Source organism: Oncorhynchus keta, chromosome 5, assembly GCF_023373465.1.
Source record: "Oncorhynchus keta strain PuntledgeMale-10-30-2019 chromosome 5, Oket_V2, whole genome shotgun sequence".
Classification (NCBI taxonomy): domain Eukaryota; kingdom Metazoa; phylum Chordata; class Actinopteri; order Salmoniformes; family Salmonidae; genus Oncorhynchus; species Oncorhynchus keta.
Genome location: NC_068425.1, coordinates 35666620 through 35690417, shown reverse-complemented (window position 1 = coordinate 35690417; position 23798 = coordinate 35666620). Strand labels below are relative to the sequence as shown.

The 23798-nt window shown below is 46.9% G+C and overlaps 1 protein-coding gene across 1 annotated transcript in view; it reads left to right on the top strand.

Moving 5' to 3' along the window:
- fbxl16 (F-box and leucine-rich repeat protein 16) overlaps nucleotides 1-20944 on the top strand; it is a 125085-nt gene extending 104141 nt beyond the window's left edge. Inside the window, exons 6-7 of the mRNA XM_052520029.1 lie at nucleotides 9426-9463; nucleotides 20794-20944. Coding sequence (XP_052375989.1) covers nucleotides 9426-9463; nucleotides 20794-20942 — 187 coding nt within the window. The 3' untranslated portion in view covers nucleotides 20943-20944. The remainder of the gene's footprint in view (nucleotides 1-9425; nucleotides 9464-20793) is intronic.
- The last annotated feature ends 2854 nt before the right edge of the window (nucleotides 20945-23798 follow it).

Here is a 23798-nt window from a genome sequence, read left to right as displayed (position 1 = left end):
AGACATGGTCATTCTTTTGTGGCACCGTTCTCGGTAAACCCTAGACACTGTCCTGCGTGAAAAAAGCCCAGGAAGCCGGATGTTTCTGAGATACAGGAATCGACGATCATACCACGTTCAAAAATCGCTTAAATCACATGTTTTAAGGCCATTATAATTTTCAGTCAAACAGTAACTGAATGCCTTGATGCCTGTCTGCCTGCTTTATACAACAAGCCACGACCACGTGACTCACTGTCTGTAGGAGCAAACCATTTTGGTGGGAGGTGTACCTAATAACCTGGACCTAATGCACTGGGAATAAGTAGATGTACTCAATTACAATCAATTGGAGCTGCTTTGTGTTTTTACAGTGTTTTATGCCCAACAATAAAAAATAAATTAAAAGGATTTTGTTAAGTTGGGGCCCTACACCCTACACCCTACACACTAAACCCTTTATACACTACACCCTAGACCCTACACACTAAACCCTTTATACTAATACACTACACCCTACACACTAAACCCTTTATACACTACACCCTAGACCCTACACACTAAACCCTTTATACACTACACCCGAGACACTAAACCCTTTATACACTACACCCTAGACCCTACACACTAAACCCTTTATACTAATACACTACACCCTACACACTAAACCCTTTATACTAATACACTACACCCTACACACTAAACCCTTTATACTAATACACTACACCCTAGACCCTAAACCCTTTTACACTAAACCCTTTATACACTACACCCTAGACCCTACACACTAAACCCTTTATACTAATACACTACACCCTAGACCCTACACACTAAACCCTTTATACTAATACACTACACCCTAGACCCTACACACTAAACCCTTTATACTAATACACTACACCCTAGACCCTACACACTAAACCCTTTATACTACTACACTAGACCCCTAAACCCTACACACTAAACCACTTTTATACACTACACCCTAGACCCTACACACTAAACCCTTTATACTAATACACTACACCCCCTACACACTAAACCCTTTATACTAATACACTACACCCTACACACTAAACCCTTTATACTAATACACTACACCCTAGACCCTACACACTAAACCCTTTATACACTACACCCTAGACCCTACACACTAAACCCTTTACTACACTACACCCTAGACCCTACACACTAAACCCTTTATACACTACACCCTAGACCCTACACACTAAACCCTTTATACTAATACACTACACCCTACACACTAAACCCTTTATACTAATACACTACACCCTAGACCCTACACACTAAACCCTTTATACTAATACACTACACCCTAGACCCTACACACTAAACCCTTTATACTAATACACTACACCCTAGACCCTACACACTAAACCCTTTATACTAATACACCTGCTGCTGTCTGTCTACACCCAGACCTAATAAGACCCTACACACTAAACCCTTTATACACTACACCCTAGACCCTACACACTAAACCCTTCTGTACTAATACACTACACCCTAAGACCCTACACACTAAACCCTTTATACTACTAGACCCTACACACTAAACCCTTTATACTAACCCTACACTACACCCTAGACCCTACACACTAAACCCTTTATACACTACACCCTAGACCCTACACACACCCTGTATACACCACCCTAGACCCTACACACTAAACCCTTTATACTACACTACACCCTAGACCCTACACACTAAACCCTTTATACACTACACCCTAGACCCTACACACTAAACCCTTTATACTAATACACTAAACCCTTTACCCTAGACCCTACACACTAAACCCTTTATACTAATACACTACCCTACCTAAACCCTTTATACTACCCACCCTACACACTAAACCCTTTATACTAATACACTACACCCTAGACCCTACACACTAAACCCTTTATACACTACACCTTAGACCCTACACACTAAACCCTTTATACTAATACACTACACCCTAGACCCTACACACTAAACCCTTTATACACTACACCCTAGACCCTACACACTAAAAACCCTTTATACTAATACACTACACCCTAGACCCCACACACACTAAACCCTTTATACTAATACACTACACCCTAGACCCTACACACTAAACCCTTTATACTAATACACTACACCCTAGACCCTACACACTAAACCATTTATACACTACACTACTGTGTCTCCCCCTTTATACCCTACACACTAAACCCTTTATACACTACACCCTAGACCCTACACACTAAACCCTTTATACTAATACACTACACCCTACACACTAAACCCTTTATACTAATAGACCCTACACACTAAACCCTTACCCTACACACTAAACCCTTTATACTAATACACTGCACCCTACACACTAAACCCTTTATACTAAAACACTACACCCTACACACTAAACCCTTTATACTAATACACTACACCCTAAACCCTGTTACACACTAAACCCCTTATACACTACACCCTACACACTAAACCCTTTATACTAATACACTGCACCCTAGACCCTACACACTAAACCCCTTATACACTACACCCTAGACCCTACACACTAAACCCTTTATACTAATACACTACACCCTACACACTAAACCCTTTATACTAACTAATACACTACACCCTAGACCCTACACACTAAACCCCTTATACACTACACCCTAGACCCTACACACTAAACCCTTTATACTAATACACTACACCCTAGACCCTACACACTCCTGTGGACAAGCATGTGTCTGATGAGTTAGACCTGCTCAGACTATCAGACCTGCTGCTGTCTGTCTAATAAGACCTGCTCAGACCATCAGACCTGCTGCTGTCTGTCTAATAAGACCTGCTCAGACCATCAGACCTGCTGCTGTCTGTCTAATAAGACCTGCTCAGACCATCAGACCTGCTGCTGTCTGTCTAATAAGACCTGCTCAGACCATCAGACCTGCTGCTGTCTGTCTAATAAGACCTGCTCAGACTATCAGACCTGCTGCTGTCTGTCTAATAAGACCTGCTCAGACTATCAGACCTGCTGCTGTCTGTCTAATAAGACCTGCTCAGACTATCAGACCTGCTGCTGTCTGTCTAATAAGACCTGCTCAGATCATCAGACCTTGCTATCTGTCTACATAAGACCTGCTAGACCATCAGACCTGCTGCTGTCTGTCTTGTTCTTCCTGCTCAGACCATCAGACCTGCTGCTGTCTGTCTAATAAGACTTGCTGCAGACCATCAGACCTGCTGCTGTCTGTCTAATAGATATGCTTAGTTTTCTTATTATTTAATGATAATGGAATTCTTGTGTGTGTGTGTGTGTGCGTGTGTGTGCGTGTGTGTGTGTGTGTGTGTGTGTGTGTGTGTGTGTGTGTGTGTGTGTGTGTGTGAGTGTGTGTGTGTGTGTGTGTGTGTGAAGTGTGTGTGTGTGTGTGTGTGTGTGGTATGGTAACCCAGGACCCTGGGCACTAATACACCTGTTTGGCATATCTCACCATTTCACTCTGTGTCTTCTGTCTCCTGTCTATGTCTAGCCCTGTATTTACCTCTCTACTCTCACTCTCTCTCTCTGTACCTGGTCTACATGTCTTGTCTGGTCTGCATGTGTCTGTCTGTCTGGTCTCTCTGTTTCCTGTCTGCTGTTTACCTGTCTCTGTCTCTGTCTACATGTTTCATTGTCTCAATGTCAATCCAAGTACATATGGTCTACATTGCCAAAGCTTACCTGGTCTAAAATGTTTACCTGGTCTAATGTTTTAAATGAACCTGGTTCCAAATTAATACAGGTTTTGGTCTATCAGGTTTACCTGGTCTGCATGTTTACCTGGTCACAAGGTTTAAATAAATATGGGTTGTATTTACAATGGTGTTTGTCTACATGTTTACACTGGTCTTTTCATGTGGCCCAGGTCTGGGTTTACCTGCTGTGATGCACATGTTTATTTCACCTGGTAGATATGGGAGTTTATCCTGGTCTGGATCTGTGTAATCTGACCTGAGTAGTTTACATTCAACACAAATTCAACATGGTGATCTTATGTCATTTGACCTGGCCCCTGGAAGTGGGCCCCTGGTCTAATGTGCCCCTGGTCTGGTAACCCATGTGTACCTATCTCACAGGTTTACTATAATCTGTTATAGTAGCATGTTTACCTGGTCTGGGTGTTTACCTGGTCTACAGGTTTACCTGGTCTGCATGTTTATCTGGTCTACATGTTTACCTGGTCTACATGTTTACCTGGTCTGCATGTTTACCTGGTCTACAGGTTTACCTGGTCTACAGGTTTACCTGGTCTGCATGTTTACCTGGTCTACAGGTTTACCTGGTCTACATGTTTACCTGGTCTACAGGTTTTACCTGGTCTACATGTTTACCTGGTCTGCATGTTTACCTGGTCTACATGTTTACCTGGTCTACATGTTTACCTGGTCTAAAATTTACCTGGTTGACTATTTTACCTGGTCTGCGTTACACCTGGTATGTTTACCTGGTCTACAACAGTTTACCTGGTCTACATGTTTACCTGGTCTACATGTGACCTGGTCTATAGGTTTACCTGGTCTACATGTTTACCTGGTCTACATGTTTACCTCACTAATGTTTACCTGGTCTACAATTACCTGGTCTAATGTTTACATCTGCATGTTTACCTGGTCTACATGTGTACCTGGTCTGCATGTTTACTTGGTCTACAGGTTTTACCTGGTCTACAGGTTTACCTGGTCTACATGTTTACCTGGTCTATCAGGTTTGTCGTCTGCATGTTTACCTGGTCTACAGGTTTTTCCTCATAATGCATGTTTAATGATGGTCTACAATACCTGGACATCACATGTTTACCTGGTCTGACATCACAATTTACCCCATAATGACATCACTACATGTTTACCTGGTCTACATGTACCCCATTATACCTGGTCTGCATGAATACAATACCCCATAATGACATCACAATTTCCCCATAATGACATCAGCCTTATTCTAATAATGACATCAAATACCCCATTGACATCACACCCCATAATGACATCACAAAACCCCATAATGACATCACAATACTCCATAATGACATCACAATACCCCATAATGACATCACAATACCCCCATAATGACATCACAATACCCCATAAGGACAAACAAAAAACAGGTTTTAGAATATTTTGCAAATATCACATTTACATAAGTATTCAGACCCTTTAATCAGTACTTTGTTGAAGCACCTTTGGCAGCGACTACAGCCTCGAGTCTTCTTGGGTATGACGCTACAAGCTTGGCACAGCTGTATTTGGGGAGTTTCTCCCATTCTTCTCTGCAGATCCTCTGAAGCTCTGTCAGGTTGGATGGGAGCGTCGCTGCACAGCTATTTTCAGGTCTCTCCAGAGATGTTCGATCGGGTTCAAGTCCGGACTCTGGCTGGGCCACTCAAGGACATTGAGAGACTTGTCCCAAAGCCACTCCCGAGTTGTCTTTGCTGTGTGCTTAGGGTCATTGTCCTGTTGGAAGCTATAGAGCAGGTTTTCTTCAAGGATCTCTCTACTTTGCTCTGTTCATCTTTCCCTCAATCCTGACTAGTCTCCCAGTCCCTGCTGCTAAAAAACATCCCCACAGCATGATGCTGCCACCACCATGCTTCACTGTAGGGATGGTGCCAGGTCTCCTCCAGATGTGACACTTGGCATTCAGGCCAAAGAGTTCAATCTTGGTTTCATCAGACGAGAGAATCTTGTTTCTCATGGTCTGAAAGTCCTTTAGATGCCTTTTGGCAAACTACAAACTGGCTGTCATGTGCCTTTTCCTGAGGAGTGGCTTCTGTCTGACCATAAAGGCCTGGAGTGGTGCAGAGATGGTTGTCCTTCTGGAAGGTTCTCCCATCTCCACAGAGGAACTATGGAGCTCTGTCAGAGTGATCATTGGGTTCTTGGTCACATCCCTGACCAAAGCCCTTCTCCCCAATGGCTCAGTTTGGCCGGGCGGCCAGCCCTAGGAAGAGTCTTGGTGGTTCCAAACTTCTTCCATTTAAGAATGATGGAAGGCCACTATGTTCTTGGGGACCTTTAATGCTGCAGAATTTATTATTTTACTCTTCCCCAGATCTGTGCCTCGACACAATCCTGTCTTCAAGTTCTACGGACAATTCCTTCGACCTCATGGCTTGGTCTTTGCTCTGACATGCCATGTTAACTGTGGGACCTTATATAGACAGGTGTGTGCCTTTCCAAATCATGTCCAATCAATTGCATTTACCACAGCTGGACTCCAATCAAGTTGTAGAAACATCTCAAGGATGATCAATGGAAACAGGATGCACTTGAGTTCAATTTCAAGTGTCATAGCAAAGGGTCTGAATACTTATGTAAAGAAGGTATTTCTGTATTTTTGTGTGTTTTTTTTCCCAAATCCATTTTAGAATAAGACTGTAACATAACAAAATGTGAAAATGTCTGAATCAAGGAGTCCCTTTTGAACTACTGGCCTTCTTCTTCTGAAGTCCAAACCCTCATAGGAACTACTGGCCTTTGGTTTGACCCTCCAGTCCAAAGTCCCTCTCTACTTTCCTCTCTGCTATGACCCCTCCAGTCCAAACCCTCATAGGAACTACTGGCCTTTGGTTTGACCCTCCAGTCCAAACCCTCTTAGAACAGGCCTTCCTCTTTCCTCTCTGTTATGACCCTCCAGTCCAAACCCTCATAGGAACTCTGGCCTTCCACCCTCTCTTCCTCTCTGCTATGACCCCTCCAGTCCAAACCCTCATAGGAACTACTGGCCTTTGGTTTGACCGCCTCCAGTCCAAACCTCATAGGAACTCTGGCCTTCCCTCTCTCTTCCTCTCATGTACTATGACCCCTCCAGTCCAAACCCTCATAGGAACTACTGGCCTTTGGTTTGACCCCCACCAAACCCTCATAGGAACTCTGGCCTTCCTCTCTCTCTTCCTCTCTGCCTATGACCCCTCCAGTCCAAACCCTCATAGGAACTACTGGCCTTCCTCTCTGTTATGACCCCTCCAGTCAAACCCTCATAGGAACCACTGGCCTTTTTTGACCGCCACCAGTCGTTCCCTCTCTCTTCCTCTCTGTTATGACCCCTCCAGTCCAAACCCTCATAGGAACTACTGGCCTTTGGTTTGACCGCCACCACACAGTCATTCCCTCTCTCTTTCCTCTCTGTTATGACCCCTCCAGTCCAAACCCTCATAGGAACTACTGGCCTTTGGTTTGATCCAGTCCACCTCATAGGAACTACTGGCCTCTCTCTTCCTGCTATGACCCCTCCAGTCTCATTCCCTCTCTGTTATGACCCCTCCAGTCCAAACCCTCATAGGAACTACTGGCCTTTGGTTTGACCCTCCACCAAACCCTCATTCCCTCCTCTCTGTTATGACCCCCAGTCTCATAGGAACTACTGGCCTTTGGTTTGACCCTCCAGTCCAAACCCTCGTTCCCTACTGGCCTTTCTCTGCTTGACCCCCAGTCCAAACCCTCACTACTGGCAGTCGTTCCCCTCATCTCTGGCCTTCCTCTCTGCTATGACCCCTCCAGTCCAAACCCTCATAGGGAACTACTGGCCTTTGGTTTGATGACCCTCAGTCCAAACCCTCAGGAGTCCTTCCTCTCTTCCTCTCTGCATGACCCCTCCAGTCCAAACCCTCATAGGAACTACTGGCCTTTGTTTGACCTCCAGGAAACCCTCATACAATCCTCTCTCTTCCTCTCTGCTATGACCTCCAGTCCAAACCCTCATAGAACTACTGGCCTTCCTCCACTTTGGTTTGACACACACACACCAAACCTCACAGGACACCTTCCTCTCTCTCTCTTCCTCTAGGAACTGGCTGGGTTATGACCCCTCTATAGTCAAACCCTCATAGGAACTACTGGCCTTTCCTCCTGTTTGACCCTCCAGTCCAAACCTCATGAACTACACCATTAATCCAGTCGTTCCTACAGCACCTCTCTTCCTCTCTGATGACCCCTCCAGTCCAAACCCTCATAGGAACTACATGGCCTTTGTTTTCCAGTCCAAAACCCTCATAGGAACTCATCCCTCTGTTACTACAGTACAAACCTTAATCATCTTCCTCTCTGCTATGACCCCTCCAGTCCAAACCCCCTGGAACTAATCCTTTGGTTTGACCACACCAAACACAGTGGAATAATCTCCTCCCTCAGTCCAAACCCTAATCATCTCTGATGACCCCTCCAGTCCAAACCCTCATAGGAACTAATGGCCTTTACAGGTTTGAACTACTCGCCACCACTCCAGTCGTTCATCCTCTCTCTTCCTCTCTGTTATGACCCCCAGTCCAACCCTCATAGGAACTACTGGCCTTTGGTCTCTGACTCCAGTACATAGGAACTAATCCTCCCTGACTCCAGTCTTCATCTCTGCTATGACCCCTCCAGTCCAAACCCTCATGGAACTACTGGCCTTTGGTTTGACCGCCTCCAGTCACATAGGAACTACTCTCTTCCTCCAAAACCCCTGCTACTGGCCTGACCCTCTCTGACTACAGTCCAAACCCTCATAGGAACTACTGGCCTTCTGACTACAGTCCACAGTACTATGGTCTTCCTCTCTGACTACAGTCCAACCCTCATGGAACTAATCTCTGACTACTGGCCTTTGGCCTTCTGACCGCCACCATCTCTGACCTTCCTCTCTCTTCCTCTCTGTTATGACCCTCCAGTCCAAACCCTCATAGGAACTACTGGCCTTTGGTTTGACTCAGTACATTTAGTCACTCACACAGTCCACTCCTCTTCACTCTCTGTTATGACCCCTCCAGTCCAAACCCTCATAGGAACTACTGGCCTTCTGGTTAAACCCTCATGAACCAACCACCACACAGTCCAAACATAGGAATCCCTCTCTCTCTTCCTCTCTCTGTTATGACCCCTCCAGTCCAAACCTGGAACTACTGGCCTCCCTTTGGTCTCTGTTATCACCCCTCCAGTCATTAAACTAATGGCCTCTCTCTTCCTCTCTGTTATGACCCCTTCAGTCCAAACCCTCATAGGAACTACTGGCCTCTGACTTTGTTATGACCATCTCTGACTCCCTACTCTGAATTCCTCTCTGTTATGACCCTACAGTCCAAACCCTCATAGGAACTACTGGCCTCTCTGGTCTTACATGAATCATCCTTCCTACACACCCCTCCAGTCATTCCTACTCCTCTCTCTTCCTCTCTGTTATGACCCCTCCAGTCAAGCCCTCCAAACCCTCTTCCTCTCTGTTATGACCCCTCCTACTGGCCTTTGGCCTCTTGACTACCTCTCTGTACACCACATCTCTGTTCCCTCTTAATCTTCCTGACTCCAGTGCAAATAATCATCCCCTACCAGTAAACCCTCATAGGAACTACTGGCCTTTGACTACAGTACAAACCCTTAATAATCTCTGTTCCCTCTCTCTTCCTCTCTGTTATGACCCCTCCAGTCCAAACCCTCATAGGAACTCACTGGCCTTTGACACCAGTACATTAAACATCTCTTCCTCTCTGCTATGGACCCCCTCCAGTCCAAACCCTCATAGGAACTACTGGCCTTTGGTTTGACCGCCATTAAACATCTCCTGACTACAGGCCTACAGTCCAAACCTCTAATCCTCTCTGCTATGACCCCTCCAGTCCAAACCCTCATAGGAATAATCCTTCCCTGTTTGACCTCCAGTCCAAACCCTCATGAACTAATCTTCTCCCTCCAGTCCAAACCTAGGAACATCTCTCTGATGACCCTCCAGTCCAAGCCCTGAGGAACTACTGGCCTTTGTTATGACCCCTCCAGTAAACCCTCATAGGAACTACACCACACAGTCAAACTCTCTCTACTGGCTACATTAATCATCTCTGATGACCCCTCCAGTCCAAACCCTAATAGGAACTATCTCTGCCTTTGGTTTGAACTCACCACCTGCTCTGACAGTCCATTAATCATCCTTCTCTCTATGACCTTCTCCAGTCCAAGCCCTTAATCATCTCTGTTATGACCCTCCAGTTAAACCCTCATAGGAACTACTGGCCTTCCTCTTCATCTCTGACCAGGCCACCCCTCCAGTCCAAACTCTCATAGGAACTACTCCTCTCTGCTATGAGACCTCCAGTCCAAAACCCTCATAGGAACTACTGGCCTTTGTTTGACCACCACCAAGCCTTAGTCACTCCCTGTTATGACCTCCAGTCCAAAACCTTCCTCTCTGTTATGACCCCTCCAGTCCAAAACCTCATAAACTACTGGCCTTTTGGTTTTGACATCGCCACCAAACACAGGAACTCGTTCCCTCTCTCTTCTCTCTGTTATGACCCTCCAGTCCAAACCCTCATAGGAACTACTGGCCTCCCTTCTTTGACCAGTCCAAACACAGTCGTTCCCTCTCTCTTCCTCTCTGCTATGACCCCTCCAGTACATTTCCTCTGTTAATCCAGTCTCCCTAGGAACTACTGGCCTTCCTGGTCCAAACCCTCATGACTACAGGCCCACCTCTCTTTTCCTTCCTTCTGTTAGACAGTCCAAACCTTAGAACAGTCCTCTGACTCTCTTAACTCTCTCTGTTACAGACCCTCCAGTCCAAACCCTCATAGGAACTACTGGCCTTTGGTTTTACCTTAATCAGTCCTGGAACTACTTCCTCTCTGTTATGACCCTCCAGTCCAAACCCTCATAGGAACTACTGGCCTTTGGTCTTGACCTCCAGCCACACCTTAATCATCTTCCTGACTATGACCCCTCCAGTCCAAACCCTCATAGGAACTACTGGCCTTTCCCTTAATCCTCCTGTTACCACTCCAGTCCAAACCTTAATCTTCCTCTCTGTTAGCTATGACCCTCCAGTCAAACCCTCATAGGAACTACTGGCCTTTGACTACAGTCCAAACCCTCATGAACTAATCCTCCTGTTACCACAGTGCAAACCTGAACTGGCCTCCTCTGACTCCAGTCAAACTTAGTCATGACCCCTACAGTCCAAACCCTCATAGAACTACTGGCCTTTCCTGTTTTGATCACCAGTACATCATAATCCCTCTCTGACTCCTCCAGTCCAAACCCTGTTAACTGACTACAGAACCTGATTCCAAACCCTCATGGAACTACTGGCCCTCATCTGCTTTGACTACAGGCCACAGTAAATTAATCATTCCTCTCTGCCCTCCAAACCCTCATAGAACCACTCCTCTCTGTTAGGAACACCTCTGACTACAGTCCAAACCCTCATAGGAACTACTGGCCTTCCTGAGTTTGACCCTTCCAGTAAATTAAACATCCTCTGATGACCCCTCCAGTCAAACCCTCATAGGAACTACTGGCCTTTGGTCCAAACCCCTATGAATAATCTTCCTGACTACAGGCTCGTAAATTAATCATCTCTCTTCCTCTCTGCATGACCCCCAGTCCAAACCCTCATAGGAACTACTGGCCTTTGGTTTGACCGCCAGTCCAAACATAGGAACTCAGTCTTCCCTACTCTACTTCCTCTCTGTCTCTGACCCTCCAGTCCAAACCCTCACTGGAACTACTGGCCTCTCTGACTAGTTCAGTAGGAACATTGATCATCTCTGACCCCTCCAGTCCAACATGGAACTAACCTCTCTCTTCCTCTCTGATGACCTTCAGTCCAAACCCTCATAGGAACTCTGACCTAGAGGACTACTGTCCAAACCTTAGGAACTACTGGTTTGACCCTCCAGTCCAAACCCTCATAGGAACTACTCCTTCCTCTCTCTCCAAATCTATCTCTGCTATGACCCCTCCAGTCCAACCCTCATAGAACTACTGGCCTTCCTGGTTTGACCTCCAGTCCAAACATGTAATGGCCTTCCCTCTCTTCCATCTCTGCTATGACCCCTACAGTCCAAACCCTCAAACTACTGGCTCTTTGGTTTGACTACCAGTCCACATAGGAATCGTTCCCTGTCTACCCCTCCAGTACAAACCCTTAATCATCTCTGACTACAGTACAAACCCTCATAGAACTACTGGCCTTTGGTTTTAATCACCCACCTCTCTGACTACAGTCCAAACTCCTCATTCCCTCTCTCTTCCTCAGCTATGACCCCTCCAGTCAAACCCTCATAGGAACTACTGGCCTTTGGTTTGACCGCCATCATCTCTAGTCTACAGTTCCCTTAATTCATCTCTGCTATGACAAACCTCATAGGAAATCATCTCTGACTACAGTCCAAACCCTCATAGGAACTACTGGCCTTTGGTTTGAAAACCGCCACTCTGACTACAGTACATTCCCTCTGGAACTACTTCCTCTCTTAACCCTCCAGTCAAACCCTCATAGAACTACTGGCCTTTCATCTCATGAACTACTGCCAGTCTCACTACAGGCCTTCGTTCCCTCTACTGGCCTTCCTCACTGCTATGACCCCTCCAGTCCAAACCCTCATAGGAACTACTGGCCTTTTGTTTTGATCAGTCCAAACCCTCACCACACAGTCATTTCTTCCTCTCTCTTCAAAACCCTCATCTCTGCTATGACTAGTCCAAACCCTCATAGGAACTACTGGCCTTTGGTTTGATCATCCACTGCTATGACCTCCAGTCCAAACCCCTTAAACTACTCCTTCTTCTCTGTTAACCCCTCCAGTCCAAACCCTCATAGGAACTACTGGCCTTCCTCTGTTTTGATCAGTCCAAAACCCTCATACACAGTCCTCTCTCTTCCTCTCTGCTATGACCCCTCCAGTCCAAACCCTCATAGGAACTACTGGCCTTTGGTTTGAGCCCCTCCAGTCCAAACTCCCCTCTGGCCTTCCTAATCATCTTTGACCCCTCCAGTCCAAAACCCTCATAGGAACTCTGAACAGGGACTGTTATGACCCTCATCTCAGGAACTACAGTACATTCCTCATCTCTGACCCCTCCAGTACTAAAGCATAGGAACTACATCCTCTGCACTCCAGTAAACATGCACTAATCCTTCCTGACTTCCTCTCTGCATGACCCTGATCCAAACCCTCTCTGAACTACAGGCCTTCCTTAGTCATGTCTCTGTTACCCCTCCAGTCCAAACATAGGAACTACACCTCTGTTACCCCTCCAGTCCAAACCCTCATAGGAACACTGGCCTCTGACCCCTCCAGTCCAAACATGATTAACTCTGACCCCTACAGTCCAAACCCTCATGAACTAACTCACTCCAGTACAAACCTTAGGAACATCACTCCCTGACTACATGACTACAGTAAATGAATAATCTCCTGACTACAGTACATAGTCATCTCCTGACTACAGTAAATTAAAACATCTCCTGACTACAGTCTAAACAGTACAACTAATCATCCTGACTACCTCTCTGCTACAGTAAACTTAGGAACTATCTCTGACTCCAGTACATGAATCATTCCTCTGTCTGACAGTACATGAATAATCTCTGACTCTTCCTTCTCTGCTATGACAGTCCAAACCCTTAAACTACATCTCTGACCCTCCAGTCCACAGTAAATTAATCATCTCTGACCTCCAGTCCAAACCCTCATGAACTCATTCCTCTGTCTACAGTACATGAATCATTCCTCTTGACTCCAGTAAACTTGGAATACATCTGACTCCAGTACATTAATCATCCTCTGACTACAGAACATGATTAACTCTGACTACTACACAGTACATTAATCATCTCTGACTAGAGGCTACAGTAAATTAATCATCTCTGGTTTGACTACAGTACATGAACCATCTCTGTCTGTTGGTGACAGTAAAACCCTTAATCATCTCTGACTACAGTACATGAATAATCTCTGACTACAGTCCAAACCCTCATAGGAACTAATCTCTGACTACAGGCTACAGTAAATTAATCATCTCTGACTACAGGCTACAGTAAATTAATCATCCTCTGACTACAGTCCAAACCCTCATAGAATCATCTCTGTCTACAGCCACATTAATCATCTTCTGTCTACAGTACATTAAACACTGGCTCTGACTACAGTACATTAATCATCTCTGACTATAACCTACAGCCATGAATCATCTCTGGGTTTGACAGTCATTCTTGAAACCCCTCATCTCTGACTACAGTTGGTTGACATTAATCATCTCTGACTACAGAAACCTCATAGATTAACTCTTTGACTACAGTCATTCATTAATCATCTGACTACAGGTCTGGAATAGGAAATTAATCATCTCCTGACTACAGTAAACATCAAAGAACCATCTCTGCACGCACGCATGCAATTAATCATCTCTGACTACAGTACATGAATAATCTCTGACTACAGTACATGAATAATCTCTGACTACAGGCTACACACAAATTAATCACACTGACTACACATATCTGACTACAGTAAATTAATAATCTCTGACTACAGTACATGAGTCATCTCTGTCTACAGTACATTAATCATCTCTGACTACAGTACATTAATCATCTCTGACTACAGGCTACAGTAAATTAATCATTTCTGACTACAGTACATGAATAATATGTCTGTCTCCTGGAGTACACCTTTAATCATCTCTGTCTAGACAGTAGTTTACCATTAATCATCTCCTGTCAAATCAGTGAAGGGAAGTGAACAAGTCATCTTTTAAGGAAGGAGAGATAATTGGTTACACAATCCATATGGGAGAATCTAATGGCATTTCCGATTTCAAGGCCCTCCTTCCAGAATCCCATTCAATGAGAAGGTCTATCCTCTGTACTTCTCATCCAAAAGGTTTTGACAAGGAGAGGAGAGAGACATAATTAAGATGCATGGACTTCCTGTGTTTCTCCTTGTCCTGTCTGTCTCTGCAACACTTCTCCCCTGCTGACCAATCCTGGTATCTCAGGAAAACTCAATTCAGACTGTGTTTCTCCTCTGTCCTGTCTGTCTCTGCAACACTTCTCCCCTGCTGACCAATCCTGGTATCTCAGGAAAACCTTAATATTCAGACTGTTTCTCCTCTGTCCGTCTGTCTCTGCACCACTCCTCCCCTGCTGACCAACTCTGGTATCTCAGGAAAACTCATTATTCAGACTGTGTTTCTCCCCTCTGTCCTGTCTGTCTCTGCAACACTTCTCCCCTGCTGACCAACTCTGGCATTCCCAGGGAAAAACTCATTATTCAGACTGTGCTTCTCCTGTCCTGTCTGTCTCTACAGTACATTAATCATCTCTGACTACAGAACATGATTAACTCTGACTACAGTACATTAATCATCTCTGACTACAGGCTACAGTAAATTAATCATCTCTGACTACAGTACATGAACCATCTCTGTCTACAGTAAATTAATCATCTCTGACTACAGTACATGAATAATCTCTGACTACAGTACATGAATAATCTCTGACTACAGGCTACAGTAAATTAATCATCTCTGACTACAGGCTACAGTAAATTAATCATCTCTGACTACAGTACATGAATCATATCTGTCTACAGTACATTAATCATCTCTGACTACAGTACATTAATCATCTCTGACTACAGGCTACAGTAAATTAATCATCTCTGACTACAGTACATGAATCATCTCTGTCTACAGTACATTAATAATCTCTGACTACAGTACATTAATAATCTCTGACTACAGTACATTAATCATCTCTGACTACAGTGCATTAATCATCTCTGACTACAGTACATGAATCATCTCTGACTACAGTACATTAATCATCTCTGACTACAGTACATTAATCATCTCTGACTACAGTACATTAATCATCTCTGACTACAGGCTACAGCACATGAATTATCTCTGACTATAGTACATGAATCATCTCTGACTACAGTACATTAATAATCTCTGACTACAGGCTACAGCACATGCATTATCTCTGACTACAGTACTTGAATCATCTCTGACAACAGTACATTAATCATCTCTGACTACAGCACATGAATCATCTCTGACTACAGGCTACAGCACATTAATCATCTCTGACTACAGTACGTTAATCATCTTTGACAACAGTACATGAATCATCTCTGACTACAGTACATTAATCATCTCTGACTACAGCACATTAATCATCTCTGACTACAGCACATTAATCATCTTTGACTACAGTACATTAATCATCTCTGACTACAGTACATTAATCATCTCTGACTACAGTACATTAATCATCTCTGACTACAGTGCATGAATGATCTCTGACTACAGTACATTAGTCATGTCTGACTACAGGCTACAGTAAATTAATCATCTCTGACTACAGTACATTAATCATCTCTGACTACAGAACATGCATCATCACTGACTACAGAACATGATTAACTCTGACTACAGTACATTAGTCATGTCTGGCTACAGTAAATTAATCATCTCTGACTACAGTACATTAATCATCTCTGACTACAGGCTACAGCACATGAATCATCTCTGACTACAGTACATTAATCATCTCTGACTACAGTACATTAGTCATCTCTGACTACAGTCTACAGTACATGAATCATCTCTGACTACAGTACATGAATCATCTCTGACTACAGTACATTAATCATATCTGACTACAGGCTACATTACATTAATTATCTCTGACTACAGTACATTAATCATCTCTGACTACAGGCTACATTACAATGTGTGTGTGAGGAGAGGAAGCATTTTGTAGACTATTGAGAAGCAGTCATCCACAGAGGGGTTGCCTCCCTCCCCCATCTCTCTCTCTTTCTCCTCTCTCTGCCTCCCTCCCCATCTCTCTTCCTCCTCTCTCTGCCTCCCTCCCCTATCTCTCTCTTTCTCCTCTCTGCCTCCCTCCCCATCTCTCTCTCTTTTCTCTCTCTCTCTGCCTCCCTCCCCATCTCTTCCTCCTCTCTCTGCCTCCCTCCCCATCTCTCTTCCTCCTCTCTGCCTCCCTCCCATCTCTCTCTTTCTCCTCTCTCTGCCTCTCCCCATCTCTCTCTTCCTCTCTCTCTGCCTCCTCCCCATCTCTCTTTCTCCTCTCTCTGGGGAGAATCTTAATTGCATTTCTCTTGCCTCCCTCCCCATTTCCCCGCGTCCTGCCTCCCTCCCCATCTCCATTTCAATCTCTCTGCCTCCCTCATCTCCTCTGTACCTTCTCATCCCCATCTCTTTTGACAAGGAGAGGAGAGATCTCATCTTTCTCCTTAAGCCTCCCTGGATCTTTCCTGTGTTTCCCCATCTCTCTGTCCTGTCTGTCCTCTGCCCATCTCTCTCTCCCCTCTGCTGACTCCCCCATCTCTGGTATCTCAGGAAAACCTCCCCATCTATTCCTCTCTGTGCCTCCTCCCTCATCCTCTGTCCTGTCTCTGCCTCTCTGCCCATCTCTTCTCCCCTGCTGACCCCATCTCTCTCTCCTGGTATCTCAGGAAAACTCCCCATCTATTCAGACTGTTTTCTCCTCTGTCCTGTCTGTCTCTCCCCATCTCTTCCTCCTCTCCTGCTGACCCCATCTCTGGTATCTCAGGAAAACTCCCCCATTATTCAGACTGTGTTTCTGCCTCTGTCTCTGTCTTTCTCCTGCCTCCACTCTCTCCCCCTGCTGCCTCCCTCCCCATCTCTTTCTATCTCAGGCCTCCTCATTATTCCTCCTCTGTGTTTCTCCCCATCTCCTGTCTGTCTCTGCACCACTCCTCCCCTGCTGACCTCCTCTGGTATCTCCAGGAAAGCTCATTATTCAGATTCTGCCTCCCCTCCCCATGTTTGGATTGCTATATGAATCTATCTGATAGGCCTATTTAGATCTGATGGATGATCTCCTGTTTAGCCTGATAGAATCTCTAGAATGATCAAATTTTCTGCCTGATAGAATAGATATAATGATAGAGATCTGCCTTCCCCATCTCTCTCTCTATTTCTTCTGATATAATAGATATAATGATATAATAGATAATAAAATAATTAATTAAGATGAACTATATTAGTTCTCCTCTCTCAGACTTTTACCATCTACTATATTAGTCTGATCTTGGGTTCCTCATGCCTCCCTCCCCATTTCATCTTTCTCCTCTCTCTGCCTCCCTCCCCATCTCTTTCCTCCTCTGCCTCCCTCCCCATCTCTCTCTTCCTCCTCTCTCTGCCTCCTCCCCATCTAGTAAATTTCTCCTCTCTCTGCCTCCCCTCCCATCTCTCTCTTCCTCCTCTCTCTCTCTGCCTAAATAATCTGCTTTCTCCTCCTGCCTCCCCATCTCTGCTCTCCCCTCCCCATCTCTCTCTATCTCTGCCTTCCCCATCTCTCTCTCCCTCTTCCCTCTCCTCCCCATCTCCTCCTCCTCTTCTGCCTCCTCCCCATCTCTCTCTTCCTTCTCTCTGCTCTCCCTCCTCCCTTTTCTCCTCTCTCTGCCTCCCCTCCCCATCTCCTTCCTCCCTCTGCCTCCCTCCCATCTCTCTCTTTTCTCCTCTCTCTCTTGCCTCCCTCCCCATCTCTCTCTCCTCTCTGCCTAAATCTCTCTGTAATCTCTCTTCCTCTTCCCCTCTGCCTCCTCTCTTCTCTTTTCCCTCCCCCTCTCCCCATCTCTCTTTTCCTCTCTGCCTCCCTCCCCATCTCCACTTTTTCCTGCTTCTCTTCTCCTTCCCTATGCTCCCTTTCTGCCTCCCTCCCCATCTCTCTTCCTCCTCTCTCTCTGCCTCCCTCCCATCTCTTTCTTCTCTCCTCTCCCCATCTGCCTCCCTCCCCATCTCTCTCTTCCTCCTCTCTGCTCCCTCCCTCCCCATCTCTCTCTTTCTCCTCTCTCTGCCTCCCTCCCCATCTCTCTCCTCTTTCCTCCCTCCTCATTCTCTCTGCCTCCCTCCCATCCTCCCCATCTCTCTTCTTTCTCCTCTCTCTGCCTCCCTCCCATCTCTCTCTTTCTGCCTCTCCCCATCTCTCTCTTTCTCCTCTCTGCCTCCTCCCCATCTCTCTTTCCTTCCTTCCTCTGCCTCCCTCCCCATCTCTCTCTTCCTCCTCTCTCTGCCTCCCCTCCCCATCTCTCTCTTCCTCCTCTGCCTGCCCCATCTCCTCCCCTCTCTCTGCCTCCTCCCCATCTCTCTCTCTTCTCCCTCTCTCTGCCTCCCTCCCCATCTCCCTCTCTGCCTCCTCCCCATCTGCCTTCCCTCCCCATCTCTCTCTTTCTCTCTGCCTCTCCTCCCCATCTCTCTCCCTCCTCCTGCCTCCCTCCTCATCTCTCTCTTCCTCCTCTCTCTGCCTCCTCCCCATCTCTCTCTTCCTCCTCTCTCTGCCTCCCTCCCCATCTCTCTCCTTCCTCCTCCCCATCTCTGCTCCCTCTCCCTCCCCCTTCCTCCTCTCTGCCTCTCCCTCCCCATCTCTCTCTTCCTCCTCTCTCTGCCTCCCTCCCCATCTCTCTCTATCTCTGCCTCTCCCCATCTGCCTCCTCCCCATCTCTCTCTTCCTTTCTCCTCTCTGCCTCCCCTCTCCTCCCCATCTCTCTCCTCCTCTCTCTGCCTCCCTCCCCATCTCTCTCTTTCTCCTCTCTCTGCCTCCTCCCCATCTCTCTCTTCCCTCCCCATCTCTCTTCTCCTCTCTCTCTGCCTCCCTCCCCATCTCTCTCTCCTCTGCCTCCCTCCCCCATCTCTTCCTTCTCTCCTCCCCATCTCTCTCTTTCCTCCTCTCTCTGCCTCCCTCCCCCGCTCTCTCTTCCTCCTCTCTCTGCCTCCCTCCCCATCTCTCTCCTCCTCCTCTCTCTGCCTCCCTCCCCATCTCTCTCTTTCCTCCTCTCTCTGCCTCCCTCCCCATCTCTCTCTTTCTCCTCTCTCTGCCTCCTCCCCATCTCTCTCTTCTTTCTCCTCTCTCTGCCTCCCTCCCCATCTCTCTCTTTCTCCTCTCTCTGCCCCTCCCCATCTCCCATCCTTCTCTCTTTCCCCATCTCTCTCTCTGCCTCCCTCCCCATCTCTCTCTTCCTCCTCTCTCTGCCTCCCTCCCCATCTCTCTCTTCCTCCTCTCTCTGCCTCCCTCCCCATCTCTCTCTTTCTCCTCCTCTCTCTGCCTCCCCTCCCCATCTCTCTCTTTCTCCTCCTCTCTGCCTCCCTCCCCATCTCTCTCTTCCTCCTCTCCTCTGCCTCCCTCCCCATCTCTCTCTTCCTCCTCCTCTGCCTCCCTCCCCATCTCTCTTTTCTCCTCTCTCTGCCTCCCCATCTCCCATCTCTCCTCCTTCCTCCTCTCCTCTGCCTCTGCCTCCCCTCCCATCTCTCTCTTCCTCCTCTCTCTGCCTCCCTCCCCATCTCTCTTTTCTCCTCTCTCTGCCTCCCTCCCCATCTCTTCCTCTTCCTCCTCTCTCTCTCCTCCCTCCCCATCTCTCTCTTCCTCCTCTCTCTGCCTCCCTCCCCATCTCTCTCTTTCTCCTCTCTCTCTGCTCTCCCTCCCCTCATCTCTCTCTTCCTCACTCTCTGCCTCTGCCTCCTCCCATCTCTCTCCCTCCCATCCTCTTCCCATCTGCCTCCCTCCCCATCTCTCTCTTCCTCCTCACTCTGCCTCCCTCCCCATCTCTCTCTTTCTCCCTCTCTCTGCCTCCTCCCCATCTCTCTCTTCCTCCCTCTCTGCCTCCCTCCCCATCTCTCTCTTTTCTCCTCTCTCTGCCTCCCTCCCCATCTCTCTCTTTCTCCTCTCTCTGCCTCCCTCCCCATCTCTCTTTCTCCTCTCTTAGCTCCTCCCTGCCTCCCTCTCTCTCTTTCTCCTCTCTCTGCCTCCCTCCCCATCTCTTTTCTCCTTTCCCTCCTCCCATCTCTCTTTCTCCTCTCTCTGCCTCCCTCCCCATCTCTCTCTTCTCCTCTCTCTGCCTCCTCCCCATCTCTCTGTTTTCTCCTCTCCTCTGCCTCTCCCCATCTCATCTCTTCTTCTCTCTCTCCTCTGTTTCTCCTCCTCTTCTCTCTCTCTCTCTATCTCTATCTCTCTGCCCCCCCAGGTTGTCCACTCCTAACCACTACAGGTCTATCTGGTCTGATCCAGATCCAGGATCTAGAGGAGTTGGAGTTGACCAACTGTCCTGGCGCCACAGCCGAACTCTTCAAGTACTACTCACAACACCTGACACGCTGCATGGTCATCGAGTAGCCCCCCCCGGATACCATCACACCCCCTCTAACCTACCACCTTATCCAACTACCAACTGACCTGCCTACCAATCCCGACCCCAACTACCGACCACTCCATTACTTCAGCCCAACAAACGCAGAGGAGGAATGATGACGCATGTCGATGGAGCCAGCCAGGATCTCTGCTCCAGCCAGGATCTCTGCTCCAGCCAGGATCTCTGCTCCAGCCAGGATCTCTGCTCCAGCCAGGATCTCTGCTCCAGCCAGGATCTCTGCTCCTGCTCCAGCCAGGATCTCTGCTCCAGACAGGATCTCTGCTCCAGCCAGGATCTCTGCTCCAGCCAGGATCTCTGCTCCAGCCAGATCTCTGCTCCAGACAGGATCTCTGCTCCAGCCAGGATCTCTGCTCCAGCCAGGATCTCTGCTCCAGCCAGGATCTCTGCTCCAGACAGGATAAAGCCAGGATCTCTGCTCCAGACATTTGCTCCAAAATAAGACAGGATCAACCAGGGAACGGATTGGGGAAGAGGGATAAACTATTTAAAATAAAAAGGGAATTTATTGATTGGAGGATGGAGCGGGAGGATGTGGCGCGGAGGGATGTGAGCGCAGAGGGATGTGAGCGCGAGGGATGTTCTGTACAGACCAGATAGGACAGTTTAACATGGCTGTGATGGACTCCATGGAGAAAGGGGGATAAGTCTGGGGATTTGCCAGGATCATTGAACACACACACACACTGTACACACACACACACACACACACACACACACACACACACACACACACACACACACATGTACACACACACACACACACACTGTACACACACACACACACACACACACTGTACAATACACACACACACACTGCACACACACACACACACACACACACACACACACACACACACACACACACACACACAGACACACACTGTACACACACACACACACACACTGTACACACACACACTGTACACACACACACACACACTGTACACACACACACTGTACACACACACACTGCAGCACACACACACTGTACACACACACACTGTACACACACACTGTACACACACAAAAGGAAACTCCACCAGACGACCAGACGGTGACGCCAGACCCTCTCCTTCCTCCTCCATCTCCGTGTCTCTCTGTGTGAGAATGGGGCTACGTCAGACCCTCTCCTCTCCATGTCTTAGCAAAGAACTAAAGAAGAAAAATGCCTCTGTGAATAACGCGCCAGAGCTGCACGCTTTACCCGGCCACGTTGTCATGTCGATTCATCTCTCTTTTGTGTTGTTGATATTACCACTACTATTATTTTATTTTTGTAAACATTATTTTGTGAATCTGAGGACAACTGAGAATGAATTCCTGTGTGAGGGGAGGATACGTGTCAGAGGCTTTACAGTGCCAGGTGACCAGGACAACTACACTACCCAGGAAACACTGGGGTTTTGGAACGTCAACCCTGATGATTCTACCTTGTAGAGGTCACCTGACTCAGACCCTGCAGAGAGGTCAGGACAGACTGAGACTACAGAGACTCTATTCCACTTTTACATACACTAGCTGATGCTGATTGGTTATAAGCTTGGCCTTACCAACCATTCTGTTTGCCCTTCCATTCTGTGGTCAGTTTAATATCAGTGGTTAGATGGGAGAGGAGGCCGTTGGTAGCACATCCATTGTGCCATGGTTTTACCTCCCGCACCATGACTTACTTCAACGTCTTGATGCTATGTACCTCCGCTTACACTGTCCGTTACACACACACACACACACACACACACACACACACACACACACACACACACACACACACACGGTCAGCTGTCTCTGAATCAACTCAATACAAGCTGACTCTGTGTGTGAAACCGAGGACGTTCCACAACGGTGAGGAGGTTAACGATGGCCCCAGTTATATTGAGATTTAAGACCAGGTTACCAACTGATACAGGGTCAGATATTTTGACTTTCTCCTAATGGCCAAGGTTAGATGTGGGTAGAGCAAGCTGATCCTAGATCTGTGAATATGAGTCCCCTAATGGTTAAGGTTAGGATGTGGGCAGAGCAAGCTGAACCCAGATCTGTGAATATGAGCAACGCTACCCTGACCACTACTACGACTGAGCCCTTTACCCAGCATGCTTTGTGGTCCTCATTCAAGATGGCGGCTCTGTCAAAAGGGCCAAGTTTTGCAGTCCTTGTAATAATCTCATTTTTATTATAAACTTACCTGGTGAACCAGCCTCCCTACTGGTGTGTGTGTGTGTGTGTGTGTGTGTGTGTGTGTGTGTGTGTGTGTGTGTGTGTGTGTGTGTGTGTGTGTGTGTGTGTGTGTGTGTGGTCCTCAGTGTGCTTCCTTCTGAGGATTTGATTCATAAGGGGGTCCAGCTTGAGTCCTGACTGAGGAGCTGATTCATAAGGACATCCAGGATGAGTTGACTGTAACAGCTGATTCATAAGGACATCCAGATGAGTTGACTGTAACAGTTGATTCATAAGGACGTCCAGATGAGTTGACTGTAACAGTTGATTCATAATGACATCCAGGATGAGTTGACTCGTAACAGTTGATTCATAAGGACATCCAGGATGAGTTGACTGTAACAGTTGATTCATAATGACATCCAGGATGAGTTGACTGTTACAGTTGATTCATAAGGACATCCAGGATGAGTTGACTGTTACAGTTGATTCATAATGACGCTCCAGGATGAGCTGACTGTAACAGTTGATTCATAAGACATCCAGGATGAGCTGACTGTAACAGCGATTCATAAGGACGCCCAGGATGAGTTGACTGTAACAGTTGATTCATAAGGACGCCCAGGATGAGCTGACTGTAACAGTTGGATTCATACGACATC